Source organism: Triticum aestivum, chromosome 7B, assembly GCF_018294505.1.
Source record: "Triticum aestivum cultivar Chinese Spring chromosome 7B, IWGSC CS RefSeq v2.1, whole genome shotgun sequence".
Taxonomy (NCBI): Eukaryota; Viridiplantae; Streptophyta; class Magnoliopsida; order Poales; family Poaceae; genus Triticum; species Triticum aestivum.
Genome location: NC_057813.1, coordinates 716378479 through 716401493, shown reverse-complemented (window position 1 = coordinate 716401493; position 23015 = coordinate 716378479). Strand labels below are relative to the sequence as shown.

Below are 23015 nucleotides of genomic sequence, written 5' to 3'. Positions count from 1 at the left end.
GTCGATGCTCTCCTCGCGAAAGAGCTTTGTGACCAACTTGGCATCTTGTAGGTGCTAGCCTTAGATATATATGGCAAGACAATTGCTTGCCTCTTGATGAGGAAGGCAATTAGGGGCAAAGGCAAGAAGTTGGGTGATAGCCCTTGGGCCGACATCCCAAACAAGAAGTTGCTCAGGAGCAAAGGCAGGAAGAGTGGCGCCATTGGGAAGGCGTATATGGATGGATGATCTTTAGTCTGTTCGCCCATCATCATGGTTTCGGTTCTCATCGTAGATTTGGTAGAGTTTGCGGTTGTTGCATTTTGGAAGCAGTAGTTTGGCCGGCTGTGCGGTCGTGGTTTTTCATATTTTATGAGTTGTCCGCATGTGGTTTATTTGTATAGATTTTGTCCTGACTTTTTGTTAATTCATTGGGGAATTCTTGTTTTCTTAATTAATCAATGAGTTAAACCGTTAGATCCATTTTTAAAATAACCAAACAAAATTAAATGTGAGAAGAACCTATGTAAGCTTTAACTTTGTGAGGCTCGTATCGTTGGCCATTTAGATCTCTCTGAGCATAATCACAAGGGAAATTCAAAAAACATACAACATGGAGTACTTTGACATATTTCTTGATGCGGGTATCCATAGCATCCCAACAAGCTTGTGTTAATATGACTATTTAACTGGGATGGCTAGCCGAAAAGCTAAGTATTTCCTTACATTCATTTCAAAAGGGATTGAGTGTTTCGGTGGTGCATCTTATCGGTAAATCTTAAGGAAAAGCTCTGATGGAGAAAAGTGCATTCTAAACCCCCAAAAGGCAGGAAGAGCATACACCACATTGCATTGTTAACATGTTCTCAACGTCAACCTTACCAAGTTATTTATATATTATGTTACCAAATTTATGCATACGTCATCAACTATATTGTGTTCCGAACTAGTTGGCATGTATGTCACAAATGATTGAATTTTGACACAAAGTTCAAATCAAATCTGTAATGTCAACCAACTATTGATCCCCAAAAATAGGAAATACATATTTGTCGATGAATAAAGAAATGAGCAACTCTAACTACGGGAGGACACTTGTAGACATCTCATACACTACTATTGCTAATTATTACACATATTAATATACTCCATGGAATACTTATCGAAGATTTTTTAGATGTCGTTATACAATAGAGCATTCTGTCCAGATATTTAAAGAGACTAATATAAACAATAAAACATATAAAAACATATAATGTTGTATACAATAAAACATATAAATACACTACAATAGATCTAACTCCAGTATTAATCTGCAAAAGGTTGTGCATTCTATCTTCATTGGTTATCTATCAACGGGAATACAATTGAATTCTTTTATTATCAATGTATGTAACTAATTATTATGAAAACATGATATGAGGGGAAAACACATGGCGTCAATTTACGACAACTTCATTTGCAACAATAGTTGTAAAAATAGTTACATAATACCATAGTATTCGCCTACATCGACTAAGCATAATAGAAATTATACTAGTAAAAGTCCTATCACAATAAGAATATTTTTGAGTAAGTAAAAAACTTTAATATAAATCAGTATAAACTATTATTAACAATAGAAGCGGCATGCAACAGTCTTCGCATTAAAGCGGACATGGAAGAAATATGCTCTAGCCTCTACATGAATGGTTCCTGTAGTGCGATGCCAACACAATAAAAAAAATTGTTATACCATCGACTGCTTACGTGGATTGTTGGGCTTGGTGCCATGAAAAATCGGGAAGCTTTGTCGGTTCGCTCAGCATATCGTATGCCTATTTATACGAGTAATGAAGAGCTCCTGCCATCGTATATACCACGATACCAACAGATCACCTTAGGACTTTTAACAACGTCAGGTATGACTACGCTATTAGTAGGCGCTGAATTTTTCCTTCCTAAATCAGTGCTCCTAGTAATCACGCCCCACATTTATAGCATCTCCTTCCGCTAATCTCTCCGTCCATTATTAATTCTGTCCTTCTAGTAACAAACAAACTGGTTCCAAGAAATTACGCTAATTATTTGGTAGGTTGTGATTGCTTCCAAGAAACAAACACAAAAAATGCTTCCCACTAATTACATATTTGCTTCTAATTTTTTCGCGTGATAAATTTGCTTCTCAAAAATAAACAAATAAAGAAATATAATTGCTTCTGGATGTTTTTTCTTTACAAGGCAAACGTGCCATGAATATATTTTTTTTCCCGATGGAAGCACATGCGATGGAAACATATTATTTAGAAAATTTTGCTTCCAAAATTAAGGTACTTCAAAAATTTGTTCCAGATGTATATATTCTCAACTAAAAACCAAGTGTATATCTTCTCGATTGAAACTAGGACATCTATACTAAAACATTGGGTTGTAGACAACATGTAATCCCTTGAAGCAGCAGACTGTAATGGTGGAAGCATACCTAAAATATTGCCCGCACGTGATTGAACGTGCATTTGGTGTCCAAATTCATTCAACTTTTGCGTGGGGGCAACCTTGGGCATGCCCATACACTAGAAAAATTTGGTGTCATTCCATGCACGACATGGCCTACACCATGTTCAACCGGGATCGCTCAAGTTTGTCAGTACGGCAAGTCTCAAAGCAGGGGTTTTTTCAGGTCCATAAAATGGAATCAATTTTTGTCCACACACTGGCATCACCATGGAAGGCATGCATGCTAAGTTTCATTGCTTTCTAACATTATATGTATTTTCTATGGTTTCGCGTGAAAAATCCTTAAGATACTGCCCGCACATGACACAACGTGCGTTTGGTGGCAGAAATCGTTCAAATTTTGCATGAAGGCCTTCCATGGGCATGCCCAGACGCTGGTAAAATTTGGTGTCATTTTATGCACGACAGAACCTACACCATGTTCGATCGAGATCGTTCGGGTCTTTCGGTAGTGTCTCGAACTAGTTTTTTTTAGATTAATTAAATTGAGCCAAAATTTCCGCAAACTGGCATCACCATGGAAGGCATGCATGCCGGGATTCGTTGCTTTCTAACAACATATGCATTTTCTAAGGTTTTTCCGAGTGAAAACCCCTAAAATACTGCCTACACGTGACGCAACGTGTGTATGGTGTCCGAATCCTTTCAAATTTTGCAGGGAGGCCATCAATAGTCATGCCCACAGCTAGCAAAAATTGGTGTCATTTCGTGCCACTAGTACAAAAAAGGGCTTTGGTCCACCCCGGGTTAGCCCATTAGTCCCGGTTCAGTCTAGAACCGGGACTAATGGGGGCATTAGTCCTGGTTCGTGCGCCCAGGGGCCACGTGGGCCATTTGTCCCGGTTCGTCTGGACCTTTTAGTCCCGGTTGGTGCCACGAACCGGAACTAAAGGGTGCGATGACCATTAGTCCCGGTTCGTGGCACCAACCGGGACTAAAGGGTTAGACCTTTAGTCCCGGTTCGTGCCACCAACCGGTACTAATGGGGTTTGAGGCATTAGTACCGGTTCATGGCACGAACCGAGACTAAAGGTCCCATTTTCAAACTCCCACCCCTCCCGGATCACGTTTTCAGTTTTACAAAAAATAAAAGAAAAGGATGAAAATGTCAAAAAAATAATAAAAAATAAGTTTCCCATGTGATATGTGGTCTAGTTGTTGGGAAAATTTGCAAATGTGAATTTCGACTTTATTTGCAAAATCTCTCTAGAATTTAGTAAAATGAGCATAACTTTTGCATACTGACTCGGATGAAAAAGTTTTTTATATGAAAAATCATCTACTCGAAAAGTTACATCCAAATTTAACAGAGGGAATCCCGTTAAACATTTTCAAAATCCTCAAAAACCTAACAGAAAAAAAGTTACGGGGCTTTTAAGATCTAGAGTGGAAAAAATCGAAAAAATTTCAAGCTGTGGTCAAACAATGGTCAAACTAATTATTTTAGAATATTAGTGTTACTAAATAATTATTTCAGTTATTTTGAATTTTGGTCAAATTTGGTCAAACTGTGGTCAAACTATGGTCAAACAATGGTCAAAATAACTATTGTTTTTTAAATAATTATTGTTTTTTAAAACAATAGTTTCAAACTCAAACAGTGAAATGTATCACTTCATGCTCAAGCAGAATTCCCGAGGGTTAATAGGATTGACATCGTACTATTGTCAGGAAAACAACAAGTGCAGACTTGAAAACGAGGGAGAATAGAACCCGGAAGTTAAGCGTGCTCAGGTTGGGGGAGTGGGAGGATGGGTGACCGTTCGGGAAGTTAGATGATTAGGAATGATGAGGGGTGATTAGAGATTAGAGGATAAATTGAGCAGTGATGAGGGGTGGTGATTAGAGATTAGAGGTTAAAATAATTCAGAAATTTAAAAATAAAAAAATTCAAAAAGAAATTCCAAAAGAAATTTTCAAAAAAAAAATCATAAAATTTCCTTTAGTCCCGGTTGGTGACCAACCGGGACTAAAGGTGGAGCTCCACGTGGCCGCGGCCTTTAGTCCCGGTTCTGGATTGAACCGGGACTAAAGGGTGGAGGCATTAGTACCGACCCTTTAGTCCCGGTTCATGAACCGGGACTAAAGGCCCTCACCAACCGGGACAATAGGCCTTTTTTCTACTAGTGTGCACGACAGGACCTACGTGATGGTCAACCGGGACTATACGGGTCTGTCGGTAGTGTAAGTCTCGAACTAGTTTTTTTTCACATTAACCAAATGGAACGAAAAAAAAATCCACACACTGGCATCTCCATGGAAGGAATGCATGCCAAGTTTCAATGCTTTCTAACATTATATGTATTTTCTAGGGGTTTCCTAGTGAAAAATCCCTAAAATACTGCCCGCACTTACGCAGCGTGCATTCGATGTATGAAGTCGTTCAAATTTTGCATTGTGGACTACCTTGGGAATCCCCACATGCTGGAACAATTTGGTGTCATTTCATACATGGCAGCAAACCACCATGTACAACCTGAACCGTTAGGGTAGGCCGACAAGGCAAGTCTCGGCGCAGTTTCTTTTCACCTCCACCAAACGGCACTAATATTTTTCACACATTGGCATCAGCATGGTCAACATGCTGCCAAGCTTCGCTCGTGTATGACGTTTTATGCATTTTCTAGGGTTTTCTGGGTGAAAAAACTCTAAAACACAGGCCAGACGTGGCGCACGTGCGCTTGGTCTTCGAATTCGTTCAAATTTTCCATGGGGGACTGCCTTGTTTTTTTTCACATTAACCAAATGGAGCGAAATTTGGTTGCGTGCGGGAAAACCCTAGAAAATGCATATAAAGCTGGGTAGGCGAGAAGTCTCTCTTTGAGAGCACGCTATTTCTCGACATCCTTGAAATGACCCCAATTTTTTTGTATGACCAATTCAAGGCGTCATGTCAAGTTCTTTGTTTTCGACAAATTTTGCAAATTTTGAAGTTTTCTCGGTCAAAAAAGGTCGATAAATTGCTAGATGTGTCACAACTTGCATACGGTGTCGAATTTCGTTCAAACCATGCATGGATGCCTACTATGGTCATGTCCACTTGCGTGCAAAGTTGGGTTCATTTGAAAATGTCCAAAAATAGACCATATGTATAACAGAGGGTGTTCGGGTAGGGCCAGAAGGGACCGTTTGAAAGCACATTGTTTTTTGACATCCATGAAATGGCCCCGTGATGCCGCCACAACCACTTGCCACCAATCCAGCTTTAGTACTGTACTGCTGCATCAACCTTGCCCAGTCTAGCTGTCGTCGACGCCACCACGACGTCGGACAACGCCACCATCCTGCGCTCGTACATACATCATCACACGCCCATCGGCGAGACCCCGCTGCTCCATGCCGCTGAGACCCGCCGTTGTCGACGTGTTAGATGCCACACCACTCCTCCTCTTGTCCCCTCCAGCCAACACTTGGTCCAAAACGATGCCCCCAGGAGGGAGAACGACATCGAAACGTCGTCATCATCCGATCAGGTAGACCCAGATCTAGGATTTCCCCTGGAACCTCCCGATCAGGTTGACGTGACCTGCAACGATGATGCCTCGAGAAGGAAACGACGTCAGAGACGCCGCCATCTCCGCCAAGACCGCAGTCAGGCGCGATTTTCATCGGAAGCCGTGTCGTCCTGATCTTGTGGCTGGCTAGAACCACGCGGAGTCTTGCCATGAAGACATATGCCGTCGCTGGTACTCCGACAGAGATCCTCTATACCCTCACCGGTCCCTCCACGCACCGCCGGCCGGCCAAGACCACGCCGCGGCGGATCTAGACGGGACGCCAGATCCGCGGCCGCCGCGACCCATCTTCAGGCAGAGCCATCCACCGATTTATCCATGGAGTGCTGCCACCATCCATACACGAAGGGAAGCCCATCGCCGTCCTGGACCGCTGGCCGCCGCCGCACAGGCTAGGGGCGCTGCCCTGCCTGCTGCCCACGGGCGCACCACAAGAGACGCCCCTGCCGCCTCAAGGGGATCCCGCTGCAGATCCGCCCGCCCTAGCGCCTTGGCACCTGGCCCGCCGCCACCGCGGACCTCGCCGGCGGCAGCGGCGGCAGGAGGATGGTCGAGGGAGGCTGGCGGCGCTGGTTTTTTGGCCCCCTGGCGTCGCCCAGGGAGGTGACGCGACGGGGTACAAGGCGTCGCCAAGGATACATGGATTTCTCAAAAATACTCTTCAGCCGATCTGCATCGCTCTAATCCAGTAACAGCCAGGGCTTGCAGGTATGTGATGTTGGTGGTCTCGACTTGAGCAAAGAACCACCATGGCTTGCAGGCAGAGCAGAGTAATCCAGTTTCAGGTTGGAGCCATTGCATTGCTTGCCCCCCTTCATTCATTATAGGAGACATCAAACCAAGTGTCAGCTTCACAGCCGACACAGACCAAGTAAGAAATTTCAGAATCTTACTCTGAGCCGTACTGAAGAATGATGCTCCGTCGCCAATGCCAAGCGCGAGGTGTAAATCAGCTTGTATTCACACGATTTGTAGTCTCATTGACATCCGAAAGGAGCAGTCGGTTACGCCGGCAGCTTCCACTGTTTGTTGATAGTCAAGGCCAGTAGAAGTGAACATCGATCGTCGTTTAGGATACTGAAATGTGTTTCCAGAGGAGAACATCTGGAGACTGACCCTGTTACTGAAATGTGATGTGCCTAAACCAGAGAGTTCGGCAATGGAACAAACTATTGACTGTGATGTATGGACTTCGAAATGCTATTCAACTCATATGCATCACTCTCCTTCTGTACACGAGCTGACTTTTTCCAGTGAACGGTAAATATTCTGACAAAATAACTACAAGGATGAATGTGACAAGGGCGAGGCTGGTAAGCCGCCGATGCAAAGAACCTGGCACTTTGGCAATGATAAAGCAAGAAAGTTCACAATCTTAGGCCGAACCGTACTGAAAAATGACTGTTGACAGACAAGGCCGGGCAACCATAAGTACAGAAATTAGGGTATTGTCCAAAGTTGGCCGTGGCAACAAGTAAATACTGAAGACTTATCATACAAAGTTGTGCTAGACAGGGGAATCAAGTACATTCTACTGACCATAACAAAAATGCTAGTCTATGCCTTGTTAGCCTAGCCTGCATGCATCACTGGACGGATACAGACCAGCTGCCAATAAGATGTCAATAATTCACAGTGGCCATGTTGAACTCACGGCGTATTGGCGCCGATCAGCCTCTTTGCAGTGGTGACAATGGCGCGCAGAGCTCTGGCCTCCTCTGAAACCTCCCCCGTGTAACGTTCCACCTTGGACAGGGCTTCCATCATCTTGTGCTCCTTGAAGATGGGTGCGTAGTAAGGGCAGAATTCCACAATGGATACTGTGAGCTCAATCAGCAGGCTTCTCATTTCTGGAAATTCATCAGGACTTGGTTTCATGCGAGCATTGAGTTCACCCACAAGTTTTTTAACAAATGCCCCATCATCTGCAAACGTGTCCAAAACAGGGGCAATGCGTTCTGACATGACACTGCAGATTTGTGAAGCTAGGCCGATTAGGGCCTCCACCTGCTTGCCATCTGCATCCTTTATTCTTCCCAAGACCTGCAAATATGGTGCACTAAAAATGTTAGGTAATGTAGGATTTACTTCAGGGTTAGTTATTAATTCCACGGCAATGAAGCATTTTAATTAGTGTATAAAAAAACATGTGTTTGTATAGGTTGCTAGTAATTCCAAATTCAAGTGATCTGCACATCAATTGGCCACAAGGTGTAGGCCAAAATCAAAAAGCAAAAAAATGCAAATAGCAGTTTGATTAACTAGCAGTCCACCGTACTGCTCTTTTTCTGATAATCAAAGTGAACGCTGGCTATCATATTGGTATCAGTTTCATTTTAATTGGACATTTCAATGCAACTGAAGGAAGAATTTATTTGTAAGAAAATGGCAAACATACAAAACTCTGAATGATAGCACATGCACAAAAGTATTTCGAAATCAAAAGGAAAAACATGTGGTCTAACATAAAAGCAACTCAAAATTACTAGAAATCCAGATGACTCATCACTATGAAGACAAAACACCTGGAGTAGCATAAACAAAACTCAAAAGTACAAGTAGCAAATTCAGAGGACTCACTACTGTTAATGTAGATGGCAGGTGATTGTTTGAACCTTCATGTCTCAGCACTAATTGCCTTGAGTTTTTGCAGAGACTCCGGAGTAGACTTGCTGCTGGGCACATGTGAGTACCACCCTGAAGCTTGTTGGCGAGATCCCCGATAAGCTCAAAATCTGTTTTGTCCAATATAGCAGAGCAGTTGTCAGGGCTATCAATTGCCAACATCGCAAGTGCTTCCCCTGCCTCTGCTTGCAGTGGATTTGATGACTCCTCTTCCCCAATAAACTGCTGCACCAACTTGTCAATGATAACTTGTACCGTCCCAATCTCCTGCCTAGTTTTTGTATCTGTGGTGATCTTGGTGATGATATCTATAACCAGCTTTGATTGTACTAGGTAGCTCGAGTTGCCCTCATTCTCCAAGATCTCGGCGAGGTCACCAATTAGGAATGAATTCTCAGAAATCTTTTGCCGCAGTTTTATGCCGACTTCCCCCTTGACGCTTGCAAGCTTTTCAACTAATTTCAATGATGAAGTGACGATCTCTTCCCGCTGCGATGTTGTTGTGCCAGGAATGCAGCTTATGAATCCTATGATCTTTGGGATGAGCTCTGTTTCCCTACTGATTTCTTCACAATTGTGGAGATCGTGAGAAAGCCCTTCAAGGATTTGCATGCCCAGTGCAGGGAGCGAGTGGTTATCCTTCAAACCCTTCTGTGGAATTGCCTGCATTTTCTTAAGGTGCTGCCAAAATCTGTGTATCCACCCTATCAGAAAAAGAAAGAATGTGTGTACCAGAGAGCAACCTCGCACTGCTGATGCATGACCTCCTTCAGTGTCCAAAGTTGAATTCCTTGATGGAGAACTTGAACCATTGCTTATTTGAAGAGCATCTCCATTACCTCCATTGCCATCCACAATCAGGATTGAAATTTGATGTGTCATTGGTTGATCTTGGGCGTCAAGAAGTGAAGACACCATCTGCATGGTTCCAGCAGTCCCGGCGATCCGTAGATATGGAGCAAGATGAGCTGTGACCTTTGCAGCGAATAGCCTGATATCTGCGTCTTCGGTGACTGTCCAACCCAACATGCTAATCAAGGCTGTCACTGCCTTGGTAGATGTTGTGATTAGAGAGATGAGCTCTGTCCCGGAACAACAGGTCTTGTTTTGCTGTTGCACAAAGGAGTGCAGGATACGAACAGCAGCGCGCTTCTTGTCTCGTGAGGCGTCTGGGTTTAGGCAAACCACAGCAAAAGTGACAAGGCTCATCTTCTTTGTAGTGTCGAAGAGACTTTCTTGCAAGAAGGTGTCGTAGGCTTGTTCATAGTAGAGATCAATTGAGTCCATCCCCATCTCATCTACGAGTGCACATGCAAGGGCTAGTGATCTCCGAAACAAGAAGGATAATGACTCTAGTAAGCACGCCGTCAAATATAGTATCCCTTGGCTCAACACCATTATGTACAAGGCCATAACCGCTAGCCTGACATTTTCGTTTTTGGTGTCATGAATTTGAATCTCATTCCAGAAAAGCCACGCCCATGACACTATGATTCGTGCGAGAGCCATTGGAGTTTGCAGGTTGCCGAACACCGATGGACTTAACAGCACCAACCAGCCGACAGACTCAAACCAGGTGTTAATCATATAAATTGCTGCAACAAGCAATATGGCACGTGATAGTCGTGCTAGTAATTTAACTCTTTTGTGAAAAGGGCAATTATTTTCTGGCAAACCAAACCTTGCTAAAATGTAGATGCCAAACCATACAGGGATAAGCGAGTAATCGGCCCAGTTATACATCCTACGTATTTTTCTATAGTAGGTTGAAAGCCCAACTATAATGGGAATAACCGGTGGAGAAAGTTGCAACAGCATGTGGCTCTCCTTCCCGCTAATGTATTCAAGAACTGTGTAAAAACCCATCTTGTGTACTATCACCAGTAACAACAAAAAACAAAGGAGGTCAGTCGCCGGGTAAAAGGTAGGTAGGAAGCAGCTCAGCATCAGTTCGAAAAGACAACCCGTCATCATTATTGCATTCATATAATACAGAGATCCACGGCCTAGCTCGATCCTTTTGAGGTCAATGCCTCCTGTAGTCTTGAATAATAATTGGTCATCTGATCTGCTTTGTCTGCTAAACGCCCTGCATGTATCCCAATAACATACCAGAGATGAGTGGCAAACCATATACATAAATGGAAAATATAAGAACTAGAACATGTTAGGCATGTTGAGGCTTTGGACAGAATGGGGCTGCCTGGTAGGGTTCATAGAGAAAAAAATACTCTCAAAATATGAAGACAAACAATCTTAGCTAGAAAAAGCAAAGGGTTAATTAATTGGGATCATATATACCCCATACGAGGGTCGGATCAATACAAAAACACAATATTAGCCATCATATATTTTCTACATGATATCAGAGCGGTTTGTCCAACGACGCCGATCCTAAAACCTTTCACCACCTATGCAGCGTGCTGCCTCCGAGGAGATTAATTTTCTCTCCCCGGGGGCATGGCACCCGATCAATCAAAGATCAAATGGGTTCCATAGATTAGATCAGTTCTTTAGATTAGATCAATTTCCAAATCACATCCTTTAAGGTCAATTTCTTTTTAGCTACAAATAAATCCCGACCATCCTGGTATCTTGGTGAAAATCAGGTGCAATCAGGAGGTAGGCCGCCGGCCGTGCTAAACCGGGGCGAGCTTCAGCGACATGTACCTCTACGCCACCACGTCATGCGTCGTCCGGCTGAACAAGTCGGCAAACAGGAGACGGTACTCCGAGGCGTCTTCCTCGGATCCTTCAGATCCAATCTGATCCTAATCCACGACGCAGGCGGCGCGTGCATGCGGCGGGCAATGCTCCCTCAACGTCCGACTCGACGATTCTTAAAAAAACCGGCCGACTCGACATCAAGCTCGACAAGCTGCGCGCATGGCCGGAACAATGCAGCCACGGACACCTCTCCCTCAACGAGCGCGTGTGCATGGCTGCATGCTGATGGAATCAATTGCAATACATGCATGTGGTGGGTCCATAGGCATGCTTCGATCGAGCTGCAACCAGATAGGATCTGCAGTTTTATCGAGATCCGGCTCCACGCATGTCTAGCTTCATCGACCCGCGTGATCTCGAGCATCGGCATCTCACATACGGCCCGTCAAGCAGCAGCCGCTCTTGCGGGAGATCTTCTTCAACGCTAACCGGCCGGTGTAGGTATCTGTCTCCGATACGTGCATGCGTGATTCATATATATATATATATAGGTAAATTATCTCGGGCACCTAGGTGCCCAGTCACCTAGTTTGGACCCGAACCGCTAATGCATTTTCTGTTAATAAATATAAATAATCAGTAGTACCTTTCATATAATTTTCTTTCCATTTTCTATTCTCATGCATTAATAAGCTTCACGGCATTGATTGTGAAATGGTTTCCAAAAAGTGAATGGTATTGATTCTCTCGTAAAAGATTTCTTTTCTTAAACAATTCTACTATAATCATGTTAAAATAGTCTAAATACTCGTACACATGTACTTGGGTAGCTACATACCCTATGATTATTCTAGGTTTTAGATACCTTCAAACGTTTTCGATATATTTGTAAGTCCATACTCAAGTTTTCGCAAAATACGGTGCAACTCATGGTGTTTCTCTGTATGTACATACCTCGAATGGAATATACCCTATGATTTATTCTAGATTTTAGATACCTACACACGTAGTCCGATATACTTCGCAAAAAAAAATCAGTGCATACTCAAAGTATTTCTTTGTATGTATCTACCTTGATGTAAAAAATATATTGGTATATACCAATAAATATAAGTGGATACATGTACGTAAACCAACTACCTTGACAAATAATTTTTCTACGTTCTATGAGCATCTATACAAGATACCCGATAGAGATGTAGCAGAGGTGTGATACTCGACGAATCATATTATAATATTGTGGCTACATACCCAAAAAAATATCTCTTATCCTCAAAGAATTTGTGGGTATATGCCCTAAACACAGCTAGGTATGGTACAAAGAGAAATAATTTTAGTTACGTAGACACCACTACGCATACCTGTATCTTTTTAAAAGGGCACGTTATCAATACTTGTGTAGTGTGTACAACAAAAATTAGGCAGCTTTTAATCATTTCCTTTTATGCATTAATTAGTACAAGTTTTTCACACGCACATGCAAAGCTATAATTAGGTAGATTCTCGTTTTCTGGGGAATGTTTTATAGTGCATGCATTCTAATTAAGGCTGGTCACAGTGGAGAGGAACTTAGGAGTAACATCACACACTTCAATACAACTTTACTTATGTGGCACGTATTTAATGAAGAGAGAGGTGCTTTTGGTAACTAGCTAAGTTACCGGAACATCACACACTCCAAGAAACAATGAGTCTATAACCTAATAAATACATCGTTGCATGACACTACATAGATGTTCCTACCCACTATGGAGGTAGTAACATAGTCTAGGGAAGTGTGAAGTTACTAGCTTATGTTCTTGCCCATTGTGACCAGCCTAATGCCTCCATCCAAATGAGAGTAAGTAGTAGTCGCTGATTCACACATAGTTATAGGAAATTAATTAGTACACCGCAATAACTTTCCAATTAAGTATTGGAAACGGTTATACCCGTTAATGTCTATACCTACCACGTCGGCACACATCCTAAAGCAATCCGAAGGTTGACAGGCAAGGAGCTTGGGCACCTAGGTGTCCCAAACTGTCGTCCTATATATATACATGCGTGGCTTCCAGCCAATACATGCAAGATACCGCGTCACGACGACGGCATCAACCGCATCATTCACGACGTCACGACTGCATCGACACGATGCCATTGACGACCCTACATGGCCACATGGTTCTGGCAAAACCTATGTATGCTCCATGGGTTTCCTCCAGTCATGGCAAAATCGGTGGACTCATCGCCGGCGACACCCCTCTGACATTCGCAAGGTGCATTGTCTGAAGGAAATATGCCCTAGAGGAAATAATAAATTTATTATTTATTTTCTTATTTCATGATAAATGTTTATTATTCATGCTAGAATTGTATTAACCGGAAACTTAGTACATGTGTGAATACATAGACAAAACAAAGTGTCCCTAGTATGCCTCTACTAGACTAGCTCGTTAATCAAAGATGGTTATGTTTCCTGACCACATACATGTGTTGTCATTTGATGAACGAGATCACATCATTAGAAGAATGATGTGTGATGGACATGACCCATCTGTTAGCTTAGCATTATGATCGTTACAGTTTCATTGCTACTGCTTTCTTCATAACTTATACATGTTCCTCAGACTATGAGATTATGCAAATACCGGAGGAACATTTTGTGTGCTACCAAATGTCACAACGTAAATGGGTGATTATAAAGGTGCTCTACAGGTGTCTTCGAATGTGTTTGTTGGGTTGGCATAGATCAAGATTAGGATTTTTCACTCCGTGTTTCGGAGAGGTATCTCTGGGCCCTCTCGATAATGCTCATCACTATAAGCCTTGCAAGCATTGTGACTAATGAGTTAGTTACGGGATGAAGTATTACGAAATGAGTAAAGAGACTTGCCAGTAACGAGATTGAACTAGGTATTGAGATACCGACGATCAAATCTCGGGCAAGTAACATACCGATGACAAAGGGAACAACGTATGTTGTTATGCGGTTTGACCGATAAAGATCTTCGTAGAATATGTAGGAGCCAATATGAGCATCCAGGTTCCGCTATTGGTTATTGACCGGAGATGTGTCTCGGTCATGTCTACATAGTTCTTGAACCCGTAGGGTCCGCACGCTTAACGTTCGATGACTATTGGTATTACGAGTTTATGTGATTTGATGTACCGAAGGTTGTTCGGAGTCCTGGATGTGATCACGGACGTGACGAGGAGTCCCGAAATGGCCAACACATAAAGATTGATATATTGGACGGCTATGTTCGGACACCGGAAGTGTTCCGGAGAAGTTTCGGATAAAATCGGAGTACCGGGGGGTTACCGGAATCCCCCGGGGGTTATTGGGCCTCATGGGCCAAGTGGTGGAAGAGAGGAGGCATGCCAAGGTGTGGCGCACCCCCCCCCCCCCCTAGCCCAAACCGAATTGGACTAGGCGGGCCGACCCCCCTTTCCTTCTCTCCTCCCCCTCCTTCCCCCTTCTCCTTGTTGGAATAGGAAAGGAGGGGGGTGAATCCTACTTGGAGTAGGATTGCCCCCCCCCATGGTGCGGCTCCTCCCCTGGCCGGCCTCCTCCTCCCTCCCTCCTTTATATACGGGGGAGGGGGCACCCCATAGACACACAAGTTGATCTTTAGCCGTGTGCGGTGCCCCCCTCCATAGTTTTTCACCTCGGTCATATTGTCGTAGTGCTTAGGCGAAGCCCTGCGCCGCTAAATTAATCATCACCGTCTCTACGCCCTTGTGCTGACATAACTTTCCCTCGGCCTCAGCTGGATCTAGAATTCGAGGGATGTCACCGAGCTGAACGTGTGCAGATCGCGGATGCGCCATGCGTTCGGTACTTGATCGGTTGGATCTTGAAGACGTTCAACTACATCAATCGCGTTACATAACGCTTCCACTTTCAGTCTATGAGGGTACGTGGACACACTCTCCCCTCTCGTTGCTATGCATCTCCTAGATAGATATTGCGTGATCGTAGGAATATTTTTAAAATTACCGCGTTCCCCAACATTGTCCACGTCTATAGCTCTGTCATAGCACATTTTTTGCGCCTCCGGTTTTGTGCGGCTTTATCATCCACAACGACTATACCATCGACCACGGCTACATCACCATGATCGGCTACCTCGACATCAAAATTAATGGCTTGGTCTACAGCAACACATCAGCAACAACTCCATTCAACAGTGTCCGCGTCATCACCAGCGTCCACGCCACTCCTGCTGTGACTGTGGGAGGGAATAGAGGAGAGTCAAGGGAGGCATCATAAGGGGACGCAGTCACCGCCCTAGGTGCCAACCCATAAGAGACGCAGTTGATGATGGCGCAGCGGAGAAGACGACGGAAGAGTAAGACTTCAAATCCAGTCGTACTCGTCCGCTTCACTCCCGCTACGACTGAGGGGGAATGTTAGAATATAAAAGTGTTTAGTTAGAGATAAGGAGAGATGGAGATAGAGTTAGTTTTAATATACTAGGACTTGTCTTGTACTCCAAGTCTCACCGCACATTGTATTCTATATATATACCCCATACGAGGGTCAGATCAATACAACGACACAATATTAGCCATCATTATTTTCTACACATAAGACCAGCCGCCTATCCTATTATTGGACCGCCATCCAAACCCGTTATATATCCCGTGTTACCGACTCCCAACAGTTCCACCCAAAATCCATAAGCTCCCTGTGATCTGCATGGCTAAGTAATGACCACATAAAGATCCATCCCGATGCTCTGAAGATTATGTGCAAAAAATTATTAATGGGTTGCCTGTTAAAAATGATGTCAGTTCGACAGTTCTATATTGCCCAAAGTAATGCACACACTCCTACTCGAATATGTGCCTCAATTTTGGGCTCTACCCCGTCTAACCATGCTTCGAAAAGATTCAAAATATTATTGGGAGGACTAACATTAAAGAACACCTAAATTGCGCGCCACAATAACCTGGCTAACGAGCAAGAGAGGAATAAGTGTTGTATTGTTTCGTCCTAATCACATAAACAATACCGTTGACTCCCCACCCAATTATGTTTTTCCAAGTTGTCCTTGGTCAAAATCACTCCCTTGTGCACAAACCACATAAATACCTTAATTTTCAAGGGCACCTTAATTTTCCAAATATGTAGCGGCTTAGGAATATGACTGTTTATCAAGTCTATGTACATAGACTTCATCAAGAAGATCCCTGACATAGTAAGTTTCCAATGCAAGGTATCTGACACATGAGAAAGTTTGACTTCCATCAACCTACGCACAAGATGCAACCATCTACCCCATCTATCGCCCAAGAGAGTCTGTCTGAACTAAATGTTTAATGGAACGATACCGAGAATTGTGCTGACAAAGGCCCCTCTACGTTGCACAATATTATAAAGGGAAGGGTACCGTAATGCATGTGGTGTCTCCCCCAGCCAAGTATCCTCCCAAAACCTAGTGGTATTTCCATTCCCAAATAGAAACCCGCCTTCGTCCTAATCAGCCTTTTCCAAAAAGGAGAGTCATTCGGTTGAGCCGTAGCCTATGCAAAAGTTTTGGAATGTAGATATTTGTTAAGAAATAACTGTATCCACACCCCACCCCTCTCACCCGAAAGTCTATATAACCATTTACTCAGCAAACATCTAGTCTTTACTTCCATACTTTCAGTGCCTAACCCTCCTTGGTCGTTAGGTCTACAAATAATATCCCATTTGGCCAGACAGTACTTCGTTTTGTTCTCACCGCTTTGCCAAAAGAAACGAGACTGATAGAAGTCCAATCTTTTCTGAACCCCTACGGGTACTTCAAAGAAGGATAGGAGAAACATCGGCATGCTTGTAAGCACAGAGTTAACAAGGATTAGCCATCCTCCATAAGACATATAAGCCTGCCCTTCTAGCAACTTAGTTTCTTTTAAAATCTATCATCAATACATTTCCACTCCTTGTTTGTTAGCTTTCGGTGATGAATTGGAATTCCTAGATAACTGAAAGGAAGGGTTCTCAACTCACAAGTCACAACCAAATAGCTGTTGGTAATCTTCCTGCTCTTCCTTGGCGTGCCCAAAGCAAAACTGTTCGCTCTTGTTGAAGTTTATTTTCAAACCAGACAGTTGTTCAAAAAGACACACGACCAACTACATGTTTCTAGCCTTTGCCATGTCATGTTCCATGAATATAGTAGTATCATCCGCATACTATAGTATGGAGACTCCACCATCAACAAGATGAGGAATGAGCCCACCTACCTGATCGTCCTCCTTGGCTCTACCTATGAGTTCCGCCATCATATCCGCAACAACGTTAAAAATGATGGGAGACATCAGATTACCATGCCTCAATATCTTTTGTTAAGAAAAACCAAACAGGTGGACCCCACCCGTCAGTGAATCATTTACCTCCCACAGCAGTACCCTGGCCAATGTGTATTTCGAAAATACGCCTTCGACGTGGCACATTTTGGGATTTTTTGTTTTTTTAGTTTAAATCAATTAAAATGCTTTTTTGACCCAACTTTGACCATGAATAATTCCTAAACTATAAGTCCAAATAAATTGATTCTTTTTGCCTTATTTTTTCTATTTAATTTCCTTTCTGCCGATAAAGTTTGATGTTTATTTGAGTTTTGTTGTTTTGCTCTTTGTTAAAAATGCTTTGAAATTATTTCTAGAGAGAACTAATCTAGGAGGTGAAAACCAGGAGTTTTTTGACCTTTCACTTCATCAAGGCAAGCCACTACATCCACTTGCTTGATGGCATTTGCAAGGCCATGGGTCCCAACTTGCATAACTTGGCTAGTTATGGTCTTATTATTTGCTTGAGTAGAGCTTAGTACTAGGAAGTAGTATGACCCTAGTAGGGTAATGTTAGGTTGAAAATATTTTTCCTTGGTTACCTCAAAGTTAATCTTCGTATCGAAAACAATAACTACTTTCGATGACATGAGCCCTAACAAATAAAATGGTAGTAACAGGGAGACCCTTCCGGGAAAGACTTTACTTATGATTGTGGTCTCCTTCAAGTGCATTCATTTGAGGAAAGAGTGAGTTGAACTAGGTTAATTAAAGTAGGACTTTATAAGCTTCTTCTTAGTCTAACCTTAATAACTGGTCAATCCAAGTGCCATGGAACCGAACCTCCTCCGTACTGTCTCATTTGACCGAGTGGGATGGCCCTATTTCATTCATGGTTATGACTCTTTCGTGTGTCTCCAATGAGGGAAATTGAGACGTGTAGACTTCCTTTGGGCAGAGAGTTGTCGTCTATTCAAGAGAGCCTGGGTTGGTAGATGTGCACAGAAAAGTTAATAGATTCTGGGGGGGGGGGGGTAAGTTGTTCCACGAGGTGGCAGGAACCCTGATCCTTTGTACCAGGGCAAGCCTGCAGTAGGTTGGAGACACGGTAAGAAGGCCATGCTACGAGTGAGATTTGTTAGACTAATAGTCTATGGTGTGGGTAAAATGTACAACCGCTGCAAAGTGTGTGTGTGTTGAATCTATTCAAATAGCCGGGTCCCCTGCAGTGGGACACCATTCACATTAAGTCACATTATTTGACCAAGCACCCTAATTCATTTTCTGAGTGTTGTTAAGTTATTAGACATGTAATATACTTTGGCAAGCCGGATGATTGAGGATCATGCCCGGGAAAAGTCCATCGGACGTTAAACGCGTAGACTAAGCTTATGCAATATTTATGCTAGTGTCTTTCCTTTAAATCATTACCTTGTTGTTATGCTTGTTTACCTTGTTCTTTCTTGCTTTTGGTTTGTTTGAGAGTTTGCGAGTACATTCAAAGTACTCACCTGACTTATCATGCCAGATGCAGGACAAACACCGTATGAGGATGCCGAGTGTGCGAGTTCGATTGCGTCCCACAAGTGTCCCTTTGGATTGGAGTCTCACCAGTGTCCCGCCTTCCGCTGTGTCTTACCATCTCCACCGCTAGTGTTTCATTAGCCAGCCCAGGGCGCTGCCCACAAGGGTCAGTATATGTAGGTTTTAAGCTCTAAGGTCCCCAGCCACTAGATCATGGACAATAACCGAGCACTACAGCTCTTATTGTATTACCTTGCTAAGCAGGAGTATTGTATCTTAAACTTCATGTACCATTTGAGTACTCTATTAAATTGTGGTATATCTATACCAAGCTATAGTAGTGTTCTAGAAGACATAGTTCTCTGGGCTAGCACACGGGGGCCTCTGTTTCTCTGAACCAGGGTGTCACATACACATCAACCATGATAGAGCGAAGGGCCATGCCAAGATCATGAGAGACTACTTTGATCCAAAGCCAACCTATTCGGAGAAGTACTTCCACCCGCGCTTTCGGATGCACACAAGTCTTCTTCTAACCATTGCAAAGCCGTTGAGAGGTATGATGACTGGTTCAAGCTCTGGACAAATGCATGTGGAGAGATAAGTGCAAGCCCACTGATGAAGTGGATTGCGGCTGTTCGAGTCTTGTCATAGGGGTGTTCAGCTGATGCCATTGACGACTATGTACGCACTGGTGAAGACACAATCTTGGAGGCTTTTCGAAGGTTTACTAAAGTAGTGATCGGTAATTTTGGACATGAGTACTTGAGAGCACCCATCGAGGAAGACACCCAGAGGCTGATGACGGGGAATGAGACAAGAGGATGGCCAGGGATCCTTGGATCACTTTACTGTATGCACTAGACATGCAAGAATTGTCCTGCAGGGTGGAAGAGTTAGTACAAAAGCCAGTGCAACGATCTAACGATTATTCTTGAGGAAGTTGCAACGAAGGATCTTTGGATATGCCATTCATTCTTTGGTTTGCCTGGCTCGCACAATGACTTGAATGTGCTCTCTAGATCATCATTGTTTTCTAGGCTTGTTATAGGAGATGCTTATCTGTCAATGGGCACAACTACTCGATGGGTTACTAACTTGCGGATGGCATCTATCCATCATGGGCTACATCAGTCAAAACAATTCCGTGTCTGAAAGGTAAGAAAAACATTCACTTTGCCAAATGTCAAGCTGCCAGGAAAGATGTGGAGAGAGCCTTTGATGTGCTTCCGAAGCGCTTTGCAATTGTTTGTGGCCCTGCTGAGTAATGGAGCTCCAATGTTCTATGGCAGATCATGACTTGTTGCATCATATTGCATATTATGATCATGGAAGACGAGAGGGATATGCTTGAGAACTTTCGGTACATCACCAACGGGACTCCGATCGAGTCAGAGTATGATACGAACATGATCCTCGCATTCCTTGAAGAGCATAGCAAGATCTAGAACCGCCAAGTTCATGCTTAACTACAAGATCTTATTGAGCATCATTGGTTTGTAAACTTCAAATTCGGTGTGTAAACTATAATCGTGATTTGCTTGAACATTCATATTATTTTTAGTCTATATGCGTGCTAATATGTAGTTGCAATGTATACTAGAATTGCAAAGTTAGAAAAAAAACAAAAAATTACTCCGCTATATATAGGGGATCGGCTAGGTCCGACCAAATCCTAGTGAAGTAAATATACTCCAATAAGGGTTTACTTCGCCGGATCGACCACTATTTTTAGGGGATCGGTGAGTAATGCCCTTATTTTGGCAGCCACCCATAAATACGAAAAGAATTGGCCGCAAGGGTTGGTGCATTAAGTTTGTTGTCACTCGAGGGTAAGACAAGAAAGGCCATAGCTAGTAACAAGCAAATAATTATTGATGTAAAAGATCACCTAAGTAGTTGAAATAGAACACTTAATTTACACCCCCGCTCTTCCATGCCCCCTCTGTTGGTCTTCCGTGTTCCCACTCTTCGAGATGAGCTTGAGCTCACATGCAACCTGGCAGGGGTGTCATTTTTTTCCTAAAGGAAGAATAACCCTCGGCCTCTCCATCAATTGATGGTAGTGGCGACCTAGGCTCACTTGGTGGAGAGGCAGGGCAGGGGCAACATCACCGAGGGCAGCAGGGTATAGTCGATGATGGGTAGCGAGAGGAAAAAAAATACTCCTTCCGTTCGAAAATACTTGTCAGAGAAATGGATGTGACTGAGGGAGTAGCAAAGAGGAGAAAAAATGGAGGCGGAGGGGAGCGACACATGGCTATGTGCATCCATCGTGGAAAAGGAATAATGTAGCATGGAAGTTGTCCTTGACTTTTGGCTTACAAGAAAATGAAAAACAATCCAAAAAGAGCAAGTGATCTGAAAATCAGAAATAAAGCTCGAAGATTTTGATTTTTGGCCGGAAAAAGAACACAAATTTCGTCCATCTCGCCTGGCCCCTGAATATGTCTCTTTCGGTAAAATAAATTGGCGCAATTTGAACTTAGGTTCCTATTATGGTTGGGCTGAGACAAAAACTCAACTCCCTAATCCTAAACTTCTCATTTCCTCCCGGTCTTTCCGTGTGTGCCGCCGCTGTGCAGAGGGCACAACGCAGACGAGCTCCTCCGCCGGCTAAGCTGCCACGTTGACTGGCGCCTCCCGCCTGCTCGCGAGCGCGTGGACGCACAGCTTCCGTCGTGGGGCGCCTCGCACCTCCTCCACCCCCATCCAGTTGCTTCTCCGACCACAACATGGGGCTTGACGACTGCGGCAGTGAGCGTTATGTTGGACTGATGGACAGGGCAGTTCTTTCTCTGTTGCTTCTCCGTTCCTTATCCAAGGTCTTACTCCTGAGGTTGTTGGGCTGCTATACTTTTCCTCTGATTCAAATTTATGTCAAATTTTACTGAAATTTTTGAAATGACCAAAATTCACCTTTTTAAGTCTCAAAACGGTGGGTATATATATACTATGAGACTTGTGTGTAACTACGCCTGGTTGTAGCATATATGTACTAGAGGTATAACATTTCCACAAAAACGAAGGGGTAGTAGGTACGTACCTGAAACCCTCGAGGAAGACTATCAAAGTGGCGACCCAGAAATCAGCGCCCAGGTAGGTTGAGAAGCCGCCGAGCACGACCACCGTCGCCCAGATGAATGCTAGGGTGCCGATTCCGTTACCCGCCCTCTCTAGCAAGACAATGAAGCGGACAAAGGTGTTGAGCCATTTCTCAGCTCTCATCCTCGAACCCCCTTCGCGGCTCGCCGGCCGTTTACTGCTCAGCCTCGGCTCCGGTTCTTAATGGTGTTTTAACGCGGGTCTTGGTCTCATCTGGTTTGCTCTGAGCCCATTCGCCTTCCACACTGTTATATATGCATGTCTTTGGACTATAGTACCTAGTTGATTGCTCCTTAATATCACTCTCCCCCATAATTTTAACCATAAAATACTACTCCTTCTGTCCCATAATGCAAGACGTTTTTGTAACCTAGCATAGTTAAACCTTTCTGCAAAGCACATTAGGGGAGAATATAGAGTAGGACCAGGGCCATCTTTCGCCGCAGCTTCCTCAGCCGGCGACGACTGACCACGCTAGTGTTTCTCGGACGTGTAATCATGATGTTCACAGAGTTATATATGTATTCCTACATATGTACCCACCCACTACTCCTGTCTCTCACGTCCAAAAGCTGTGACACGTACCAATGTAACCATAAAATACTGGCACGGCGCTGTTAAACCTTTCTGCAAAGTGCCAATACAATAGACGGGGAAAGACACAGCAGGACCAAGGTCTCGTTTCGCGGCAATGCCGTCGCCGGTGCCAAGTAAGTAGTGCAAGGTAGTGCGTGCTGTGTAACCATATCATAGTTTTACCTTTCTGCAAAGTACTAATAATAATACAATAGACAGCAAGGACCAAGGTCTGGTTTCGCGGCAATGCCGTCCCCAATACCA

At 43.7% G+C, this 23015-nt stretch overlaps 1 protein-coding gene across 1 annotated transcript; it reads right to left on the bottom strand.

Moving 5' to 3' along the window:
* Positions 1-7364: 7364 nt before the first annotated feature.
* LOC123161094 (uncharacterized) lies at positions 7365-22376 on the bottom strand. Its single transcript, XM_044578948.1, has 3 exons — positions 22117-22376; positions 8571-10704; positions 7365-8033 (listed from the first exon to the last, which is right to left on the bottom strand). The coding sequence occupies exons 1-3, from the start codon at positions 22296-22298 to the stop codon at positions 7641-7643; spliced, it is 2709 nt and encodes a 902-aa protein (XP_044434883.1). The 5' UTR covers positions 22299-22376; the 3' UTR covers positions 7365-7640.
* Positions 22377-23015: the final 639 nt, after the last annotated feature.